The 22,794-nt window shown below is 38.3% G+C and overlaps 1 pseudogene and 1 gene segment (V, D, J or C); one reads left to right on the plus strand and one right to left on the minus strand.

Annotated features, from left to right (window-relative positions):
* Positions 1–9,063, plus strand: part of LOC102874921 — an 18,275-nt pseudogene extending 9,212 nt beyond the window's left edge.
* Positions 9,064–9,483: 420 nt separating this feature from the next.
* LOC102875331 lies at positions 9,484–9,968 on the minus strand. The segment is given in 2 exon segments: positions 9,484–9,836; positions 9,923–9,968. Coding segments are annotated over 2 exon segments (399 nt in total).
* Between the last annotated feature and the right edge of the window lie 12,826 nt (positions 9,969–22,794).

A 22,794-nucleotide genomic window follows, 5' to 3' on the forward strand; every position in this document is an offset into this window, starting at 1 on the left:
TTGTTTATTTTTCATTTCAATGAACATCTACAGAGATTTTGGAATTCCATTCATTCATTGTTGCACCCTTCTCCCCGCACAAAACCCTCCCCCCTCCCGTTTGCTCCTCTCATTGAAAAGCAAAAGAAAAACTCCCTCATTGGTACACAATCCCCCCCACACCTCCCCAAACCCCACCCCCTACCCCAAATATAATCCACTCTGCAACTCTCATTGCATACTCCTGCAATAAAAATAATGCCCTAAAATATAATACTTTTAGACTATTCTCTCCCCCACAGACTTCAATGCCGTAAACGTATTTCATCCAATTTTTCTCAGTCTTACCCCCTCCCCAATGCCAGCCTCATTCTACAACAGTGGCACCATATAGCATTTGTCCCTTTGTGACTGAGATACCTCACTCAGCATAATGTCCTCCAGGGTCACCCATTTTGAATAATATTGCATGAATTCCTTGTTTTTCAATGCAGCAGGTAAACCTTTTTATATTCAATGCTCTTCTCCAGCACAACAACTCAAAGACACCAATTTTTCGGTCATCTTTAGTCACTGTGAAGCCCTTAGATGCTTAGCAAGAAATTGAGAGAACCATGGCTTGGATCAGGCACACCATAGTCTCTAATAGTCACCATTGCTCCTTAACACTCTAGAGAGGTTCTTTCATAAATATTTTTTTATTTTGTATTTCTTTGTTTTCAAAATTCATATACATTGTTTCATTCTATTCTTCATTCACATTGTATTTCATATAACCATGAACTAAGTTTTGTAAAATAAAACATCTTTGGACTATACCAATCATTACCTAGTCTTTTTAGGTCCCCACTGAATCTTTCCATTTCCTTTACCCCCTCCCTCCACCTAAAAAACTGTGCAACTCTCTGATTTCACCCCAACCCATCCTTGCCCCTCTGCTCCCACTCCTTCCCTCCTTGGATCCCTGTACATGTTTTACTGGTTATCCTTATATTTTTACAATGATGGTCTTATGTAGTATTTACCTTATGAGACTGAGGTCTGTCAGCATAATGCTCTCTGGAGAGGTAGGTTCTTCACAGAAAATTTTCTCACTATAATTTGTCTTTTGATTTCATGATTGCTGGTATATATTTCATTGACTGCATGGATGCTGATTATGAGTCAGAGCAAGATAAAATCTTTAGCAACTGCAATCTTTTTTCCATCTATCATCATGCAGTCTATTGGCCTGGTGGTGAGAATCTTTGTTTTCTTGATGTTGATAAACTCTCCATATTGAAGGCTGAAGTCCCTGATATTTAGCAGCAAATGCTTTAAAGCCTGCCCAATTTCAGTGAACAAGTTTGTGTTAGCTGCATGATGCAAGTTATTGGGGAATCTTCTTCCTGCTCTGGTGCCTCAGTCTTCATAATATCCATTCTTTCAAATGATCTTTTCAAAATATAAATGGAAAAAGTATGCAGAAAGGATGTATTTCTGATGTATTCATTTCTTTATTTTGAAGCCTGCAGTGTACTTTCACTCTGTTTGCTCAACAGCTTCTTGCTCTAGGTAAAGGTTTTACATGAGCATAATCAAGTGTTCTAAGATTCTCATTCTTCTCAGTACTGTTCACAATTTGTTGTGATCTACACAGGCAAAGGTCTTTGCATACTCTATAAAACACAAATAGCCAACTTCTAGTACTCTGCTTTTAGCTAAGATCCATCTGACACCAGCAATGACATCCCTGATGCCACACAGCTTGTTTTAAATCCAGCTTGTGTTTCTTGCAGTTTTCTGTTTATGATAGTATGTTTGTCTTTAGATAATCTTCAACAAGACTTTGCTTGTGTATGATATTAATTTTGTGATACTTTTTTGCTAATTTACCCATTCTGTTGGATCATTTTTTTTTAAATGGGAATAGATATGGATCTGTTTCAATCAGCTCACCAGGTAGTTGTCTTCCAGATTTCTTGAAACAACCTTGTGAGCACTTCCTTGGCCACATCAGTTTGTTAAAATGTGCTAATTGGTATTCTATCAATTCCTGAGGTCTTATTTTACCAAATCCCTCTGAGTAGCTTTCACTTTTCTTTATCACCATTGGTTCCTGATTATATGCTGCTTTCTAAAAGGATTCTGTCTCACAAAATTCTCTTGGTGCATAAACTCTGTGTATGCCTTATATTTTCTCTTGATGCTATATGTTAAGATTCTGTCCCTTGCATCTTTACGCATTGCAACTCCTGTCTTCTTCAGCTTGAGAAAGGCCAAGTGTGTTCCTGTGATTTCTAAGTCCAGGTTTTTGCACATTTCATTACAACACTTTGCTTTCTCTTCACAAGCTGCCCTTTAAAATATTCTGTACAACTCTTTAACATCCTGGTCTCTTCCCTGTTTTTTGGCCTCTCAGGATTCTAGTGCAATATTTAGATTATTTCTGACATTTGTTGTGGTCTTTTTTTCTTGTTTTCCTTTTAAATGACCTTTTGCTATTTTTATGGATGATATCCCTAATACTATCTGTCAGCTCATGTGGGCTTCATTGATTATTGTTCAATACCTCAAACCTATTCTTCAGATGGTTTTCAAATTCAGGTAGGATAAACTCAGGGTAATATTTTGGTTCTTGAAAATTTGTTTTAATTTTTCTCACCTCCAGTTTTAACTTGCAAATGAGTAGTTGATGCTCTTGGCTTGGTTTTCAAAGCTAACAATGAGCTTGTCCTACAATTCTTTCCACAGTTGTAATCAATATATGCCTGTGTAGTTCATCAGGTGAGTACATGTGTATAAATCATCATTTGTGATTTTTAAAGGATATTTGCAATAATAACTCAATCATTGTACAGATTTCAATTATTCTAACTCCACCCTCGTCTCCGCCCTTCCATTCCCGTATTTCCTGACTTCTGGATATCATTTCTTGTTCCTAATTTAGAATTCCAGTCATTAGTTACTATTAATTAATATTAGGTAACTGTCTAATTGATTTTAGACTGCAAATTTAGGTAGAAATCTTCTATTCCTCTTCCTTAGCTTTAATAGTTGGTGCATAATTTGAATGATATTATTATTATAAAATCTTCATGCTCTATCTATGGAGAGTATCCCATCAGTTATAGCATTGTACCTCAGGATAGATCTAAAAATATTCTTTTTGACTAAGTATGCAATCCCATCTTTCTTGATCTTCTCATTGCCATCATAGTGGACCATATGATTGCCTGATTCAGAGTAACCAGCATCAATCCATATGAGCTTGTTCATGTCTAGTATGTCAATATTGATGCATTTCATTTTTTAACAGTGTCCAATTTTTCTACATTCATACTTTTTACATTCTTTGTTCCAATAATTCCGGGATGACTGCAACTACTCTTCTTCACTTTTTTTCTGTCTTCCACTATGAGGGATATAGCTAATACTGTATGTGTACTATATTCTTAATCTAATCTAATGTAATTTATATCATAAATATCATATCAAATATCATATCATTAATTGCTGCCATTAATTGTCGTCGAGTCACAGGTGACTAATAGTGACCTCATGAATAAAAAGTTCTCAACACTTGTGTGATGTTCATCATTTCTCCAGGTTCATAGAGTTTCCATAGACAAGTTATTTACGGAAGTGGATGCCGCTCCAGCTTCCAAGCTTGTTTGAATCGGGGAGCACCACCAGACACTGTCCACCATGGGTAACCATTATCGCATTTGACACATCAGTGTCTCTGTGTTCAGCTTCACAGCAACCACTTGTTACCTCTGTTTGGCAGGTGGACACACCAGGGCTATATGACCTAGAAGAATATTTGAACAAAAACAATGGAAAAAAAGGCTGAGGGCACGGATTAGAGTAATTCACTTTTGGCTTGGTAGCATCACTTTCTGTCCACTAGGCCAACCGGTCTCTCTCTATGTTGTTAAGTCCTGTTGAGTAGTAGGTGACTCATAGAGATCCTATGAACAAAAGTCCTCAACTTGAGTGACTTTGAATCTTTCTCCAGGTTCATAGGGTTTCCTGAGGCGAGCTAATATGGAAGTGGATGCCACTCCTGCTTCCAGGCTAGTTTTAATCAGTAGCTACAGTGAAAAAGGAAGGACTAGTGTAGTTCCTAAGAAAGTCAGGTTCATTCTCACTGAGTTTGAACAGGCTCACAGATGAATTTCCCGTGGGTTTTCAGAAGGATGTAAATTACATTGAAGGAAATTGCCTCTTTCTCTAGTGGAGTCACTGATGTATTTAATCCACAGAGGGCTGATTTTAAATCAGCAGTGCAACTCCTCATAGACTACACCAGCAGAACTCACTAGCATAGTTACAGAACATCTAAAAGGAAAGGAAATCAAGACAAGTTCAAGAGAAAGTCAACTTTTAGACTTGGGAATAAAATAGTAATGTCCAGAGTAATCTCCAAGAAAAGTACTAAACCTATTCATCAAAAATTTTTTTTAAAAAAGAAGAAAATGACAAAGCAATAGTAAACTGAAACAACAATAATAAGTGAAAGGATATGAAAAGAAAATGAGCAAAGCAAATTCTGGCACAGAAAACTCTATGGAACCAAGAAATCACCAAAACCTCAGAAAAGAATACAACAAGAAGGTAACAGTAAAACCATAACTATTGATAGTTTCACTGAATGTGAACAGGTTAAAAGCACCAGCAAAGAGAAATGAAATAGCAGAATAAGCAAGGAATCTGACATATAATTATGGGTTTGTTTGTTTCTTGTTTTTTTTACAAGAGAAGTATTTTGGAACAAAAAAGAAAAAAAGATTAAAAACCAAGGGGAGGAAAGTATTTTCTAAATAGATTGGGGGAAAAATGATGTCAACTCTTGTTTGAATGGTTGTAGAATTCATTGTAAATCTGTCTGTTGTGCATTGTTTTTACAACCTGTTCTACTACTTCTTTTCTAAGAATACTGTTAAAATATTGTACCTCCATCTTTTTAGTTTGAGTAGGCAATGAATTTCTAGAAATTTTTCCATTTCCTCTAAGTTTTGTAATTTATTAGACTGTATTTCCTCATGGTATTCTACTATTTTTGTCTTGTTTTGTTATTACATCACTCATTTAATTCCTTATTCCTCAAACCTTTCATTTTATCCCTTATTATTCCCACCATCTCCTTTCTACATGTTAATTTTTCCAGTGAATTTTCAATATTATGAAATCTTTCAAAGGAAAAAATTTCTAGTCTTGTTAATTCATTTTATCTCTTTCCTGTTTTCTTCCAAGTTTTATCTTATTATTTCTTATTCATTTCTTTTCACTCTTATCTTGTTCTTTTATTTCTAATGTCTAGGAGTTCTGGTGGCCTGGTGGAAAGATGCTGCACTGCAATCCCAAAGGCACACAGTTTGAGTCCACAAGCTGCTCCACAGGAGAAGGATAAGTAATCTCCTCCTCTGAGATTACCTGTCACTTAAAACTCACTGGAGGGTCAGCTATGTGTCAGTTCTGAATTGATGGTAGACAACAACAGCAACAATAACAGCACTGGCATTCAGGGAGCTCTAGTTGTCTAGTAGTAAGAATACGTGCTGTCTACACAAAGGCAACCAGTTCAAATCCACCAGGTGCTCTGTGGAAGAAAGATGGGTAATGTCCTCCCATGAGTTTTACTGACTCTAAAATTGCACTGGAGAGGTAGATGTCAGACAGTTACAAACAACAGTCGTAAAACTATGATGTAATAGCTCTGGTGGCTCCATTGTTAATTGCTAGGCTAGCAATCTGTTTTGCAAAAAAAAAAAAAATTAAAAATCAGCCTTGGAAAGTCTGTAAAGCAATTCTGTACAATCACAATTTTACTGAGAGTTGCTGTTGTTGTTGTTATGTGCCGTCGAGTCATTTGTGACTCATAGCGACCCTATGTACTGAGAGTTAGAACTGTTAAAAACAACAGAATGTGTGTGTGTGTGTGTGTGTGTGTGTGTGTGTGTGTGTGTAAATAATGATGGAGAAAGAGAAAAAATACTTGTTATTTTCACTTCTCAGTGCAGTAACAGAAGGTGGAAAAGTAGGTTAACATAGGTTATGGAAGAAAAATAGAACATGTCATTAACAGATCTTGTGAACCTAGGAACAGAAAATTAATAAGGAAGAAAACCTGAAAATGTAAGTCTTATTTCTTCCTCTCCAAATTGTTGGGTCATGTTTCCAAGATGGTGCTGAGTGAGGCTGGAAAAACTCTTTACTGATGCCACTTTGGAAAAAGGTATGGACATGAGAAAATTTGAGACATAGAGCAAACACAATGAAAAGAAAGCTAAGAAAGAGAAGTCAAAATCTATTAAGACTGAATATTCAATAGAAGAGAAAGAAGACATTATTTCTCCCAAACTTCAAAAGATGAAAAAGAAAGCAGAGTCTTCTGAAGTTAAAATAAATTCTCCCAAATCTAAAACAGTAAAAAAGAAAGAGTAGTGATCTCAATATGGCAGTATTTCTCCTAAAATCAAAAGTTTAAAAAGAAAAAAAAGTATAATTTGAAGATAATGTTACTTCTTTTTAAAGGTTTTTAAAACTTAAAAAGCCAACAAAAAATGAGAAAACTTTTGAAGAAGAAATGTATGCTTCTAAACCTAAGAAAATAATGAAAGAAAAGGCAATGAATGGAGAGATTAGAAGGGGGTGGGGGTGGGGGCGAACACAAACCCAACCTAAGGAATAGACTCCCTCATTCTGATCCTGCCCCTAACATCTATGAATCCACGTGTGAAGACAGGAACAACAAACTGTAACAGGAAATAACAGGGGAACAAAAAGAAGGAGCTTACTCCACTTTTCCTGTCTCTGACTGTTGAACTTCTCAAAACCTGAGGAGTGAACTTTCTGTTTCCTACACAAGTAAAAATGGTTCATCAGGATTATGGTGGGAAAGACTTAATTGCAGAGGCACAGACTGGAATTTGGAAGACATTCTCCTTTTCTAGACCCTTGACTGAGAGACTTCAGGGTCTGCAAGAGAGAAAGTGAGGCTGCTCTTGCACCTTCAAGAGACTCAGCAAATCAAGTACGCATTATGTCACAAAAAAGACCCTGTTAGTGGCTTGATTTTATGGTGGAACACCATATGGGGATCAACTAGATCACGTGATGAATAGATTGACATTCTGGTTGGGACACCAAGTGTATCCAAGACCACCTACAGAATGGCAAGCTAGACCTCAACAAACTTAAGCATGGATTTCCTGGATGAAGTTGACCAGATGATGCATATGCGTTGTACTGATCAACTAAAAGATTTTATCTGTGGCATACAGGAAAGATGGAGAACACAATCCCTAATCATCACTTTTTTCTGCAACGTGCCTTTAAATGCATTGAGTATTTATTGTTGTTGAGAAATACATAAAAACTACACAGGAGCATGTGGAAATGATAAGTAAAAAGACTCACAAAACAGCAAGAACTGTGGAGCTGTCTGGTTATCAAGGGCCTTTGGACACAGAGGGCAGAGGTCATTGGAGATACTATCCAGGGTACACTGGTTATCAAGAGCACAGGATTATCTTCTGTGAAACCAAGAAGGAAGACTAGGAGCTGTTCCAGGAAGCATCCGACAAGCACAGTTTCTAGTCATTACATGGAGACCTTCCACAGAAGCAAAGGGAAATCACCCCGAAAGGTTTTAAAAAATTTCGATCTTGGCATTTTGGTTGCAACTAATGTTGCTGTGTGTGGATTAGATATCCCTGAAGTTGATCTGGTTGAACAAAGCTGTCCACCAAAGGACGTGAAGTCATTCATTGTAGAGCTGGAAGGACTGGAGTTTATGTCTGCTTTTATCAGTACAAGGAAGAATATTAATTGGCGCACTTGAAACAAAAGGCAGGAGTTAAGTTTAAATCAATAAGTTTATCTTCTGCAACAGAAATGATAAAAGCTTCCAACAAAAGTGCCATAGGGTATTTGGATTCTGGGCCTCCTAAGCCATAAGTCACTTCAACTCATCAGCTGAGACACTCATAAATGAGAAGAATCTGTGGAAGTCCTGGCAGAAGCACTAACCCACATTTCCCAGACCGTGACGGTTGACCAGTGCTGCTTAGTCACTGTGGATATGGGCTTTGTGGCCATGAATTTAGAGTGCTTAATTCAAATTTTAAACATCAGCTATGCTTAGAAAGAGCTAAAAGAGCAGCTGGGCAAAGATACTGATTCCAAAATGGAGGTGATGATCTTCCTCAAAGGAAAATTGGGTATTTGCATGATGTCCCTACTGCAATAGTAACAGAAGTAGAGCTGTGCTGGCAGCTCTCAATGGCCGTTGGCCAGCCAAAGCTGGAGGGACTTGGAGAAGGATTTCAAGGCTCCAGGGGGCCAAGAGAAGGTGGTAGAGGATTCCAGGGACTGTGGGATGGAAGCAGATTCTTTAGAGGATGACAGGACTGAAGCAGAGGAAGAGAGAGGTTTCAGGGGTCAGCGACCTGGAGGAGGTAACAGAAACAACCACTTCAAAAACAGAAGCCAAAAGTAGAGTTTTGGCAAAGCATTCAGTCAGCAAAGAAGGGATTGGCACCATGGAATTGAACTGTGTTTTCATGCTGTTGAAAACACATGGTGCTTCCCCAGTCCTCATCCCCTCAGGCCAACCATGCTTCAACCACACGGTTTTCGTCAGATCGTTATCATTTGTAAACTGTCATTACTGTTGTATCAGTTTATCCTTTTAAAAAGCTGTATGTATTCTATATGTTGTAATGAATTATCTGCAGATTACAGGACAAAGTCAATTCTTTATCTGTATATGTATGTATGTATTTATATATAAAGACACAATAAAAACCCATGCAAATATGAGTGAATTCATTTGAAAATTTTGAGTGCTGGATGATGTACAAAGTCAACTGTGTCTTGGATCTTAAGCAGAAGTGGAATTATTTTCTGTTGGGTGATGAAGAATATTCTATCCTTGTCAACGCCTACAGGGGCTACACTATCTTTCCTTCTCAAGGCTCCATGCACAAGCCAAAACCTGCACAACTTCAGGAGTTTTCAGTAAAAACAAACCTCAGCAATACACTGAGAGAAATTCTGCCAGTCAAACATCATAACTTTAACATCTATCAAGGCTGAAAACTCATTTCATATTTGTTTTAAACTAGGAATAAAAATAAATGAGAAGGCCTTAAAGCAAATGATCCCACGACATACGTAAATTTTCTTCCTGAATAATTTGTGTATTTGAAATCCTCTCTGCTAGTCTCATGGTAAGAAATTCACTGACAACCCAAATACGTGCTGTTGGAATCCCCCAGCTGCTTCACAGGAGAAAGAAAGGCAATCTCCACTAAAACAATGTACTGTATCTGAAAACCTACCGGAGAGGCTGCTATGGGTAAATTCCAACTTGATAGTACAAAACAACAATAACAACATCTAACTGGAATTAATACACATTGCCATTCTCCAATTTTTATAACTACTCAACCCCAACATAAGATGACCTGCAGTCTACGTATCACTGTTCCCTCCTTTGCCAATACAGCTGCATTCTCAGTCAGAGTTTTTGCCACACTCAGGGTGTGGTTTACACACTGTGTATCTTGCACAGTAATAGGTGGCCGTGTCGTCAGGGCTCAGATTTCTCAGCTCCATGTAGCCTGTGCTTGTGGTTGTGTCTCTGGTCATGGTGACTCTGCCCTGGAATTTTTGTGCATAGTCTGTTCCACCAGTATTAGTATTAATGAATCCTATCCACTCTAACCTTTGTCCTGGGGTTTGCTGCACCCAGTTCAAACCATGATTTGTGAAGGTGTATCCAGAAGCCTTGCAGGAGATTTTCACTGATGCCCCAGGCTTGGACAACTCAGGTCCAGACTGCACCAATTGTACCTCGGAGTGGACACCTATTGATAACACAAAAGGGTTAAATGAAATTCCTTCTCAATATCCACAGTCTTGTCCTCCTCCCAGGGACTAGGGACCCCCTGACCTGTAGCTGCTGTCATGAAGAAGATGATTCTCCAGCTCCAGTCCATGGTGAGACAGCTGTGTTCTCAAGGCTTGTGTGTGTACAGGGTGGGGTGAGGGTGCCTGTTGTGGGGTGATGTTCTTGGAACACAGACATATCTATATTTAACCTAGTAGACCTTTGTTTGTTTGCATATTCATAAAAGAATCTGTCAAGATTTAAATTTACAGGAATATGTTTGCTTTAAAATTACTTAAATGACATCACAAAGTAATGGCAAGAAAGCAAGCCAGAGCGGATTGATGACATCAGTTCTATTTGAGGTTGTGGGTTGCTGACAAGTTCCTGAATTACTGTGTGTGGAGATCCCTTCTCACTGAGGAACACAGAAAATGGTTGGGAAGAGAGAAAACAGAATCATTGTGTTCTTGCTCCCATACTTATTTCTGTCTAGATGTAAGGTGTAAGCAATGGTTAGAGTTAAAAAATTCTGATTTGTTACTAGATAGAAAAACATCCAAGTGGATCTGTTAGAATGAATTATTATTGTTGTTAGGTGTCATTGAATCAAGTCCAGCCTATAGTGAGTAGTATGGACAACAGATCTGAGCCCTGTTCTGTCCTGTGTCATTCTCACACTTTCTGACACATTAGAGCCCAATGTGACAGTTATATCAATCCACCTGACCAAGGGTCTTCCTTTCCTTCACCAACCTTCTACATTTCCAAGCATTGTGTTCCTCTCTAAGGAAAGCCTTATCATCTTTGCCTCCAAAGAGCACTCTGGCTGCACACTCTCCAAGACATATTTGCTTGTTCTTTTGGTCATCCATAGATGTTCAGCTTTCTTCTCCAATATCACAGCTCAAAAGCTTCAATTTTTCTTCTGTCATTCTTATTCCTTGTCCAGCTCTCAGATGCATAACAAGTAATCAGAAAGATCATAACTTGAATCAGGTGCACCTTCATCCTCAACATGGCACCATTACTCCTCAATAATTTGGAGAGTTCCCTAATTGCAGATGTTCCCATCTCCTGATTTCCTGACTGCTAGTACAAAGGAAATGAAAAGACAAATTGCATTGAAAACATAGACCCCTATGATATCAAACAATTCCATTCTGGATATGATAAAAACAGGCTGCTCCTTGGAGGCAAGTACTTTGAAGGTGCATCTGACATACTTTGGGCACGTTGCAATGAGAGACCAGTTTTTAGAGAGAGACATCATGCTTGGAAGGTTGCAGGGACAGGGCAAGAGAGGAAGATCCTGGATGAGATTAATTGACTCAAGGACTAGGGTAATGAGGATAGGTGTGTCAGAGACAGTGAAATTGACTCAAAATAGAGCAGGGTTGAGAGTTTTTGTGCATAGGATCGCTATGAGTCAAGCCAACTAGAAGTCACATAGATACAACAACGACCGAACCAAGGGTATTGATTATAGATTCAAATAAGATGTGAAATTGTTGACAGTATTATTATTCCCACTGTGCTTCATGCAATCATACTCATTCATTATGTTTTGTAAGATTAATCACCATTGAACCATGACCACCATTGCTCTGCCTTTTTAGGTCCTCACCAGATCATTTCTATTGCCCTTACATTGTAAAAGTAGAAAGATAACCAGCAAAACATGTATGAGGATCCAAGGGGAGAAGGAGTGGGAGCAGAGGAGTGAGGATGGGAGACGTGAAATCACAGAGGTCTTTTTTTTTAAGATTGGACAGATTTTAGGTTTCAGCAGTTGGACAAAAAATACGTATCTGCTGAACTAGCATAGTTTTTAATCCCTCAATTTGCTAAAATACACACTTCCCAGAAAAAAAAAAAAAACCAACAACTTTGTCTCTGTACATCAAAAACGTGAGTAGGTTGTTGTTGCTGTTGCTGTTGTTGTTGTTATGTGCCTTCGAGTCTCTTGTGACTCATAGCGACCCTATGTACCACAGCCCTAAACTCTGCTCTGTCCTGTGCCAATCGCACCGTCTTTGATACACCCATCCCGATTACCCAGTCACTGAATCAATCCACCACATAGAGGGTCTTCTCCTCCTTGCCTCCAAGAAGCAGCCTGGTTTGACCCTTTCCAGGATGAATCTGTTTTCCTAGCAGTCCATGGTACCCTCAATACTCTTCTCCAGCACGACAGCTCAAAGGCATCAATTCTCCTTCTATCCTCCTTAGTCATTGTCCAACTCTCTGATGCATAACAAGTGATAGCAAAGACCATGGCATGTAGGTTAAACTCTATAATCTTTTTTATAACCAAGGAAAAAGAAAAATATTTAAGTTACATTGACATTCTTCAATGGACAGATATAGATTGCCCAGTATTTATCTATACTCCAGTTCCACTAGGCCTTATATTTCTTTCTTTTTTTAAATTCAAGGAAATACTTCCTACCTAATTTAGATAATAGACCAAAGCTCTTAGGGACTCACCAGGCATCTTGACAAGCAAAAGGAAATATACATGTTCCGATGTGTTTTCTCTTTGTATAAAGAGGTCACGTGCGATATATATGGGAGGTACCCGCAGAACAAGGTTTTATCCTAAAAGTTACCACATAAAAGAGAAGATTATGTTGAACCCCAGGAAGAAAGCCAGACCCTACAGGAAACACCCTTCATCCCTTCTCTTTGCTTTGTGGCCACCATGTGCTCTGTGGGCCCTGAGCTCCCCCTGCTGGCTGCTCACTACTCTACAAGAGAGTCCTATTCTGAGATCCAGCTCTAGTTGTGCACCTCTGGGGAGCCTCAGCTATAGTCCTGCTCTTGTAACATGACAGTAGCACAAGGCTCCATAATGCTAACTTCTAAGAGGAATTAGTCTTGTCATTATGTCTTTATGTAGGTGTTTCCTAATGGCTGACTGTAAAATTTGGTGCGCCATTATTGAGAATATGACCAGGAATCTCAAAAGAGCTAAAAAGTAAAAAAGGAAGGAAATGAAAAACACTCAATTCCTTGTGTCAAATATTTAATCATCAAAGACCATTCTGGTGCGTAAATGATCTGAAAAGACAAGGGTATTACTACATAGGGCAGAGGTCACTCAGTGAGATAAATCATGGCAGAAAAGCCAGCTTTGCATGCAGAATCCACATTCACACATTGATCATTCAAGAGAAAATTCCAGAGGGCAAGGAACCCAAATGCCCAACAACAAAAGAATGGATGGAAAAACTATGGTGCGTTCACAATGGAGTATTATGCAACAGTGAAAAATAACAAACTCTTAAGGCATTACACAGCATGGGAGAGTCTGGAGGACATATGCTCAGTGAAATACTCCAGTCAACATCACTGTAATAAAATAGGACAGATGAGGGTAGGATGGGCAGAGAATGGGGAAAAAGTAGATAGATAATGAACACTGTAGTAGAACAGATTTGGGGAAGAAATATTCTAAAAGAAAATATAATTAAACATTAACTATATGACACCATTCAGTAGAAAGGGTTGCATTGATGGATGGGTCAGTTTAGGAGAAGAAAGCGTGCATCAAGAGGGGAGAGTAAAAAAGAAAAAATGAAAGTACTAAAAACATATTTTCACCTCCAGGTATAAATATGAGAGAGAGAAAAACATTCCGTTTTAACGGTCAAACATCAGACGTAAATACATTAATTTCCTATTTCTCTGAAAACAGAAGCAGTTACATACATTGTGATTGTTTCATGGGTCTATCACATTCACCATCCTAGCCTCTAAGGAGCACCTTGGTTGCTTTAAGACAGACTTCCTTGCTGTTGTGAGAGTTAATGGAAAATACCATATTCTTCTCTAACAAAAATGCAGTGGAATCATTTTTTGTTCTCTTATCCTTATTCATTTTCCAACTTTAAGATGTGTAGGAAGTAACTGGAAAAAACATGTCTTGGATCAGGTGTTCCTTCGTCTTTACAATGACATGCTTGCTATTTAGAAATTGGAGAGATCCTTGACAGCAAAATTTCCCAATGCAACACATAATTTTGACTTCTACACTGCTGTACCACAAATTTTGATAATGGATCCAACCAAGTACAACTTGACAACTTCTTTTCTCCACATCTCATGATGCTGCCTACTTGTCCAGTCTGAGGATATTTGTTTTCTTGATGTTCAGATATAATCCATAATGAAGGTTGTAGTTTTTAATTTTCTACAGAAAGTGCTTCAAGTCTCCTCTATTCAAGCAAAGTTGGCTTCTCTGTAAAACACAGGTTGTTGATGGGACTTCCTTAAGTAGAGAAGCACCTTCTTTATATTTTCCAACTTCTCATATTATAAGTTAAATATGCACAGCCTACAATTTAGGGAAAGGTCACAATTTTTCCTGATTTTAAACCAAGCAGTGTTACCTTATTAGTTTCCTACAACTGCTTCTCAGTTTATACTTAGAATTTGCTTGAACATAAATGTCTTGGGATTCCTAATTTAATCAATGTTATACTTAGTTTGTAATTATCCACAAAGTATAAATAAAGTCAGACTAAAAAGGAGTTGTGCCCAAATACTTCTGGAAAAAAACAAACACAGCTCTTCAGAATACTAATAATAATGAGAGAACAACTTTCTACAGGGCTTCTGATATTTGCATCTGATGCAAGATGTTGAAAGTTCTGTTGCTGGTCCAGATGAGAAATAACTAGCATGACAACCCTATCAGTAGGATTGAAGTCACCTTCATGAACTATTGATGAAACAAGTACTGAGGAATTATGTGCAATTTGGGGATTCTTTTCCTCTCAGACTCAGAGAAAATGGCTACAATGAGCAATTGTAGAGAAAAAAAATAAATGATGAAATTATTTCTTTATGAGCCATAGTAGATTTCCTAGATTCATTATTCCCTGCTCTTCCCAAGAAGATAACATATCTGTGCTCCATAAATTGTGGGGGAAAAAAAATACTGACTAGAATTATAAAGTTAATTTTCCCCAAGGTCATAAAATATAGCAAAACCTGTTGTAATTATATTTAAAACTATTTTTAAATTGTACCATAAAATTCTATTTAAACATATTAATGATATTTCAAAGGCGAGACTAATGTAAATGTTTAAAATAACAATATTAAAATATTCAATTATTCAACTAATATTTAAATGACTAAAAAATTGGAAGGAATCTAAGTGAATGTTGTACTTGCTGTGTTTAATCTTCTGGAGAAGCGAATAACCTTAAAACATTAAAAATTCATGGAGAAAGCAGGCAAAACCAAAATACTCAAAACAGGCAAGATGTTACCAAAAAAAGAAAACTACAAATCAATATCTCCAATCAATATAGAAGCAAAAATCCTTAGCAAAATCCTCACCAACCGAATCCAACAGCAAATTAAAAACAAGAATTCATAATGAACAAGTGGGATTCGTAACAGATACCCAAGGAGAGTGCAATATAAAAAAAAATCAGTCATTCACATTACAAAGCAAATAAAAAGAACTCTATGATATGGGCAATTGATGCAGTAAAGGATTTTGACAAAATCCAGCACCCCTTCCTAATTAAGACACAGAGCAAAATAAGAATATAAGAGAATTTCCTCAACATGATGCAAAGTATATGCACAACCAAGAGCCAAGATCATTCTCAATAAAGAAAAACTAAAACCATTTTCTTTTGAACAGGGACAAGACAAGGGTGCTCACTGTCAACATGTCAATTCAATATTGTACTGGAAGTACTTACTAAAGATTTATTACAACAGAAGGAAATTAAAGAAATCCAGACAGACAAAGAGATGGTTAAGCTGTCAGTATATACGGATGTTATGATTGTGTGTGCAGAAAAGGACTCCACAACAACAACAAATTGCTAGAGCTAATGAAACAAATTATTAGGGTGGCAGTATACAAGACCAATATCCCAAAGTCAGTGAAAGACCTCTAGAGTAACAAAGAGAACTCAAAGAAGGAAACCAAGAAACAATACTATTTAAAATTGTTTTGTATATTGTTGTCGAGTTGAGCATGACTCATAGCGACCCTATGAACAAAAGGCCTGAAGCCTTTCTATAAATACTGACATTTCTCAAACTTCATAAAGCTTCCAGATTCATGTGGTTTAGGAAGTGGATGTCATTCCTGCTTCCAAACCTTTCATGAACTGGGAGCTCCACTAAACACTGTCCACCATGGGCAGCCATTATGTCATTTGACCTCCAATGGGACAAGTTCAGAGTCAGAGTAAACCCAGATTACCTTAGTGCAGTAAATTGACAGAGGAGTGCTGCACAACTTAGAAGAATGTTTCTCCAAAATAAAATAACATTAGACCCTCAGGCCCAACCAACATTTAAATAGTCAACCATATACCTAGGTTCTTTGGAGTGAATCTAACAGGAAATACAGAAGATCTGTACACAAAAATCAACTCAACATGGATTGGAGATTTCTTAGTAGAAGTGAAAATCATAAAATTTATAAGAGACAAACTGTAGGCAAGCTTAGGAAGCCCAGTCTATGGTATAAGGAGGCTGCCAAATACAGCCAGGAATGCATGATTTGAAGAGGATAAAATTGATGAATGAGACCTTATAAAGGTTAAAGCCCTGTGTTCATCAAAAAATTTTCCCAATAGAGTGAAAAGAAAATGTACCAACTGGGAAAAAAACAAAACAAAACAAAACAAAAAACATTTGGCAATACTGTCAGACAAGGCTTCCATAACAATAGTTTACAGAATATTCCTGGACCTCTAGAAGAAAAAGACTGTTAACACAGTAACAAAATGGGCTAAAGACATGAAAAGACTTTTCACAGAGGCATTTGGATGGGCAACAGACACATAGAGAAATGCTCAAAATCACTGGCAATAAGAGACATCAAAACTACAATGAGATAATACTTTATATCAGGAACAATGGCAAAGTTTAGCAAGGCAAGAGCAATAAGTGTTAGAGAGGGCATGGAGAGGTAGGAACTCTCATACTGTTGGAGGGATTATAAAATGGTGCAAATGTTCTGGAAGGCAATTTGACTTTTTCTCAACAAACTTGAACATTGGAACTCTGTATGACCCAACTATTCCACTAACAGGAATATAACCCAAGGAAATTAGAACTGAGACACAAACAGAGATTTGTACGCCAATGCTCATAGTAAAATTATTCATCGTCGGCAGAACATGTAAACAGTTCAAATGTCCAATCACAACAGAATGGCTTGAGAAATTGTGGTCCAGTCCCACAATGGATATTATTCACCACTCAGGAGCAATAATTTTGAAAAGTACTACATATCTTTGGAAAGACTGAAAAGAATTATGCTGAGTCACTAACTTAGTTTCCTAAGGATATTTCTGCCTAAGACAGTTATTGTAAAAATAAAAGAATAATTTGTGAAGTATGGAGACTCAAATAGGGGAGGGATTAAACTAGAGGAGTAAGGAAGGGTAGGGGCAAAAATCACAGGTTTTCACAATTTGGTAGGTAGAGGAAGGGGGTAAAAGAAATGGAAAAGATCTGATGGGCCCTGAAAAGACAGGGTAATAGTTTGTACCATCTAATGATGATAGATTTTATGAGACATAATGCATGAGAATAATTGCATTAAAAACAGTGTGAATGAATAATAATGCGAATCACAATGTATACAAAATGGGTATGCAAACAAAAAATAAAATAAATGAATTCTTATATGGAATTTCACAAAATCAATCAAAGGGTTATTTTTTGTTTTCATTTGAAAGCAGGAAAAATCCTACATAAACCCCAAAAACCTACTTATACTCATAATAGGACAAATTTAGGGGAAACTACACATACAAATACATATCCACATATACATACTCATATACATGATACATCATACACATGATCGCAAATCTATACTAAACAAATTTTGTAACAGCAATGCACACATTAGCACAGAAGAACCATGCTTAAAACCATGTGGACATTATAATAATCAAAGGCTTATAAACATTAACTTTAATACTATTATACATTTAAACACACAGTGTGTGGATTTTATGGTTAGACGACATCAAGGTGAGTCCAATCCATAATACAGTAAGTAGAACAAAGAAACCTTGCCTGATCCCTCACCATCCTCACAATTTCCATTGTGCTAGAACCCATTGTTGAGTCACTCTGGAGTCTAATGTTGGAGCCTGATAAGGACACTTCCTTTCTTTTGCTGGTCTTTTGCTGACCAAGCACAATGGCCCTCCGTGAAAACAGACACAAAGGATGTGAGGTTAAGTCTCACCATCCATGCTTCTAAAGAGAACCGTGGTTTAACTTATTTGAAGACATATTTATTATTTCTTTTTGAAGTCGACAATATTCTCAATTTTTCACTGACATCATGATCCAAAACATCAATTCCACCTGGTTCTTACGTATTCATTGCCCAACTATCATGTGCATATGGACCCATTGTAAAGTCCAAGTTTGGTGACATGGTAGCCTTAGTTTTTAAACTGACATTATGCCAGAAAGGACAGTCTTGATTTTAGTTTCTATAGTCTTGAAGTTGTGCTGAAAGTCTATGACAAACGATCTTGCTGGTATTTCCAATACTGGTGGCATGGCTTCTTGCATCACAGCAATAGATAGGCCACCACAATATGGGAAATTGATGGGGAGATGTTAGAACTAGAGAAGAAGAAAGCAACACACATTAGGAGGATATTAAACCAGCTCTGATAGTGAAGCATAGAAATCTTTGGGAGGAAGAGGGTCTGATGTGATCTCCCCCCTGCTTTTAGATGGTAGTGACCATGACCTACCTCCCTCCTTGTTCATAATCTCCAACATTATCCTAATTGAAAAATTTCACTGAGATGTCTATCCTGAGACGGACAATTCAGGAACAAATCACTAAGTCTCTCTCCCAAGACATCACTGGATGGGTTGAAACAAGCGCCCTTTTAACTAACCACGTATTCCATCTTCCTTGGTTCTGGCTGGAAAAGAACTCCAAGATATCCCTCAGCTTCATCAAATGCTGATGCTAAGGATTCTGGCAGAGTCCATTTCCTTCCATAAGCTTTCCCCACAAACTCCAAAGCCTACTTTTCTACATGAAAAACTGTTTCTCCTGCTACAATATGATGTTTGAATTAGGCATCATTAGAAGTCAGCATATAATCATGAAAAAAGGTAAGATTTTTCTGGGGCCTCTGCAAGACAGAGAAGAATCCACAGACCACAACAGGAAATCAGACCTTAAAATAACATCTAAACCTGCTTTTGAGTCTTATTCCTGTGACCTTGGCTCTTTCTCCAGGAAGGTTTGTGCCTGAGATCACACTGATTTCCCCTCACTATGTCTCTTGCCCACTTATACAGGAAGGATAGTGTCCTTGGTTCTGAATGCCCATCTGCAGGTGTAGCTTTTTCTTGGCCCTGTGTATGCATTGAGAATCGGCTCTTCACAGAGTCTGCAGAGTATGTGCTACCACTATTCATGGTTAGTTAAGACTCAGTCCCAAAAGTCCAGCTAATTTCTTGTAGCCGGGCGAATCTAGGTCATGTAATACCAGCTATAAGTGAATCCAGAAGAGCTGCACTGAAGAGTTTCAGAGACCCCTACTGAGGCCAGCTTCCCTCCACCCCAGATCCCAGCAGCTTTAACTCACACTGCTGTTGTTATTTTTTTTTTTAGGTGCCTCAAATTGACCATGACTCTTGTTGTTGTGGTGGTGGTGGTGGTTGTTGTTATGTGCCATCGAGTCACTTATGACTCATAGCAACCCTATGTACAACAGCCGTAAACTCTGCTCTATCCTGTGCCAATCCCACTCTCTCTGACACACCCACCCCAATTACCCCAGTGACTGAATCAATCCACCTTATAGAGGGTCTTCCTCGCTTTTGCTGTCCATCCACCCTCCCAAGCATGATGTCCCTCTCCAAGGACCTGTCCCTCCTTACAACATGTCCAAAGTATGTCAGACGAAGCCCCAGAATCCTTGCCTTCAACGAGCAGCCTGTTTAACACTCCCCAGGATGAATCTATTTGTTTTCTTGGCAATCCATGGTACATTCAATACTCTTCTCCAGCACCACAGCTTAAAGGCATCAATTCTCCTTCTATCCTCCCTAGTCATCGTCCAATTCTCTGATGCATAACAGGTGATTGCAAAGACCATAGCCTGTATCAGATGCACCTTAGTCTCCAGAGTGATATCATTGCTCTTCAGTAGCCTGGAAAGGTCCCTAAAAGTAGACTTTCCCATCGCAAAAGTAGCTTATTCCCATCGCAATACATTCTTTGATTTCATGGCCAGTGGTGCCAAGACTATTGACCATGTAGCCAAGCAGACTAAAATTGTTAACAATCTCAATCTCTTCCCCATCCATCCTGATGCTCCCAATTGGTCCAGTGGTGAAAGTCTTTATCTTCTTGACATTGAGCCTCAATCCATACTGAAGGGGCTGCAGTCCTTGACCCTCTGCAGCAAGCACTTCAGGTCCTCCTCAGTTTTAGCAAGCAGGGTTGTGTCATTTGCATAACACAGATTGTTAATAGACCTTCCACCAATCCTGATGCCACACTTCTCCTCAGAGAGCCCAGCCTTTCAGATAATCAGTTCTGCATACAGATTGAAAAGGTATGGAGATAGGACACATCCCTGGCGTACACCTTTCCCAATTTTGAACCATGCAGTGTTTCCCTGCTCTGTTCTGACGACTTCCTCTTGGTTCAAGTATAGGTTTCACATTAGAACAATCAAGTGTTCTTAGTGAGCCTATAAACAGGAGCCATGGACTCTTCCTTATCAGGAGCCATCGCATACTTGATATACAAGAGCCCATTTCCACACACTCTGTGTCAATCCAGCTTCCATAATAGCTTCATCCACTTCAGTAATAGCTTGCCCCTGGAAACCCTATTAGCCTGGAGAGAGGATGAAAGACAGTCAAGTGCTGACGACTCTCCTTCTTAGGGTTGCTATGAATCGCCTGAGACTCAAAGGCACTTAACAACAACAACATCAACATAGAGAGAGATCCCTTGGCCCAGTGTAGAGAAAGCAGTCACCAAGCCAAAGATGGGTGATCTTTAATCCGCGGCCCTCGGGCAGTCTTTCATTGTTTTTGTTCAGACATTCCTCTAGGTTGTATAGCCCTGGTGTACAAGTTGCCGTATTGCGGTCACTAGTGGTTGCTGTGAGGCTGAGCACTGTGACACTGATGTGTCAAATGCGTTAATGGTTGGTTACCCAATGCGGACAGAGAGTGGGGTGGAGTTCCCTAATTAAAACAAGCTTGGAAGGAGGAGTGGTATCCACTTCCATAATAGCTTGCCTCCAGAAACCCTGTGCACCTGGAGTTGTTGTTGTTGTTTAATGCTGTCGAGTCGTAGACGACTCATAGCGACCCTATGAATGAACAGACCTGAGCACTGTTCATACATAGAGTTTCCGGAGGCAAGCCATTTTGGAAGTGGATGCCGCTCCTGCTTCCAGGCTTGATTTAGTCGGGAAGCTCCAGCCAACACTGTCCACCATGGGTGCCCATTATCACGATTGGCACATCACTGTCACAGGCTTCAGCATCACAGCAACCACGAGTTACCTCTGTACAGCAATGCACAGACCAGTGCTATACCACCTAGAAGAATGCTTGACAGGACAAAAAATTGACAACTTTGTCCTCTTCTTCAAAGAATACTATTAGGAAAATAAAAGAACATATGCCACTACTTTTGAAAAAAGGATTTATAATCATATCTGATCAACAGTTTTTATCCATAATACATAAAGAATTCTAAAATCTCAGTTATAAGAAAATAAATTGCACATTTACATTTTTTCATGGAGATTGTACTGTAAAAAGACATCAAATAAATATATTAAATATGTTTATAAATCATTAATTATTAAGTAATATAAGTTATAGATTGAAGTAGTTTTCACTATATATTATTATAGTGCCCAATGTTAGAAAAATTTTCAATAGCAAAGATGGTGATAACAGGACAATAGAGTATCTTTCATTTTGCTTGTGGGAATGCAAAATTATCCATCCACTTAGGAAGAAAAGCATCATAAATACACTTATATGACACATACTATGAGTCTTACAGTTTGAACAAGAGAAATGAAACTTAACTTCAAACACCTAGACAGAGGAAAAAACCGCCCAAGCGTCATTGAGGACTCTCCTTCATAGAGTCGCTATGAGTCGCCTGTGACTCGATGGCACTTAACAGCAACAACATTTATTCTATGATAGAAAGCTACTCCTGCTTTTTTCTGGTTGTAATTTGCTTGGTATATTTCCCCCCCACCCTTTTATTTTTACTCTTTCTTGATCTTCATTGTACAGGTGTGTCTCTTGTACACAACATATTGATGGATTTTGCTTTTATAAACAATCTGCGACTCTTTTTCTTCAGCGGTGCATTTAAACCATTCACATTGAGTGTGACTTTTGAGAGGATAGGTTTTATTGGTATCATTGTGTTGAGTTTGTTTTTTTTTTTTTTTTGGTGTTGTTGCTAGTTACTTTGGACAATGCAGCTTTCTGTGGTATATCTGTAAAAAGGACATCTCTGAGTCTTTCCTGCAATGCTAGTCTTGTTTTTACAAACTCTCTTAGGTTCTGCTTTTCTTGGAATATCTTGATCTCTCTTCCATATTTAATGGATAATTTTGCTGGGTACAGCTGACTGACAGTTGTGTTCTTTGAGTGTGTGATATATATCCTCCCACTCTCTTCTTGCCTGCATGGTTTCTGCTGAGAAATCGGCACTTAACCTTTTCTGTTCTCCCTTATAGGTTACTCTTTGTTTCTCCCTTGCTGCTTTAAGTATTCTCTCCTTATCTTTGGTTCTGGCAAATTTAACTATGATATGCCTTGATGTCTTAATTTGGGGCACTAGTCTATATGGTGTTCCCTGAACTTCTTGAATATATATTCTCTCATTCTTCATTATGCCTGGG

Source organism: Elephantulus edwardii, unplaced genomic scaffold (assembly GCF_000299155.1).
Source record: "Elephantulus edwardii isolate Elephantulus edwardi_28Jun2011 unplaced genomic scaffold, EleEdw1.0 scaffold00019, whole genome shotgun sequence".
NCBI classification, from domain to species: domain Eukaryota; kingdom Metazoa; phylum Chordata; class Mammalia; order Macroscelidea; family Macroscelididae; genus Elephantulus; species Elephantulus edwardii.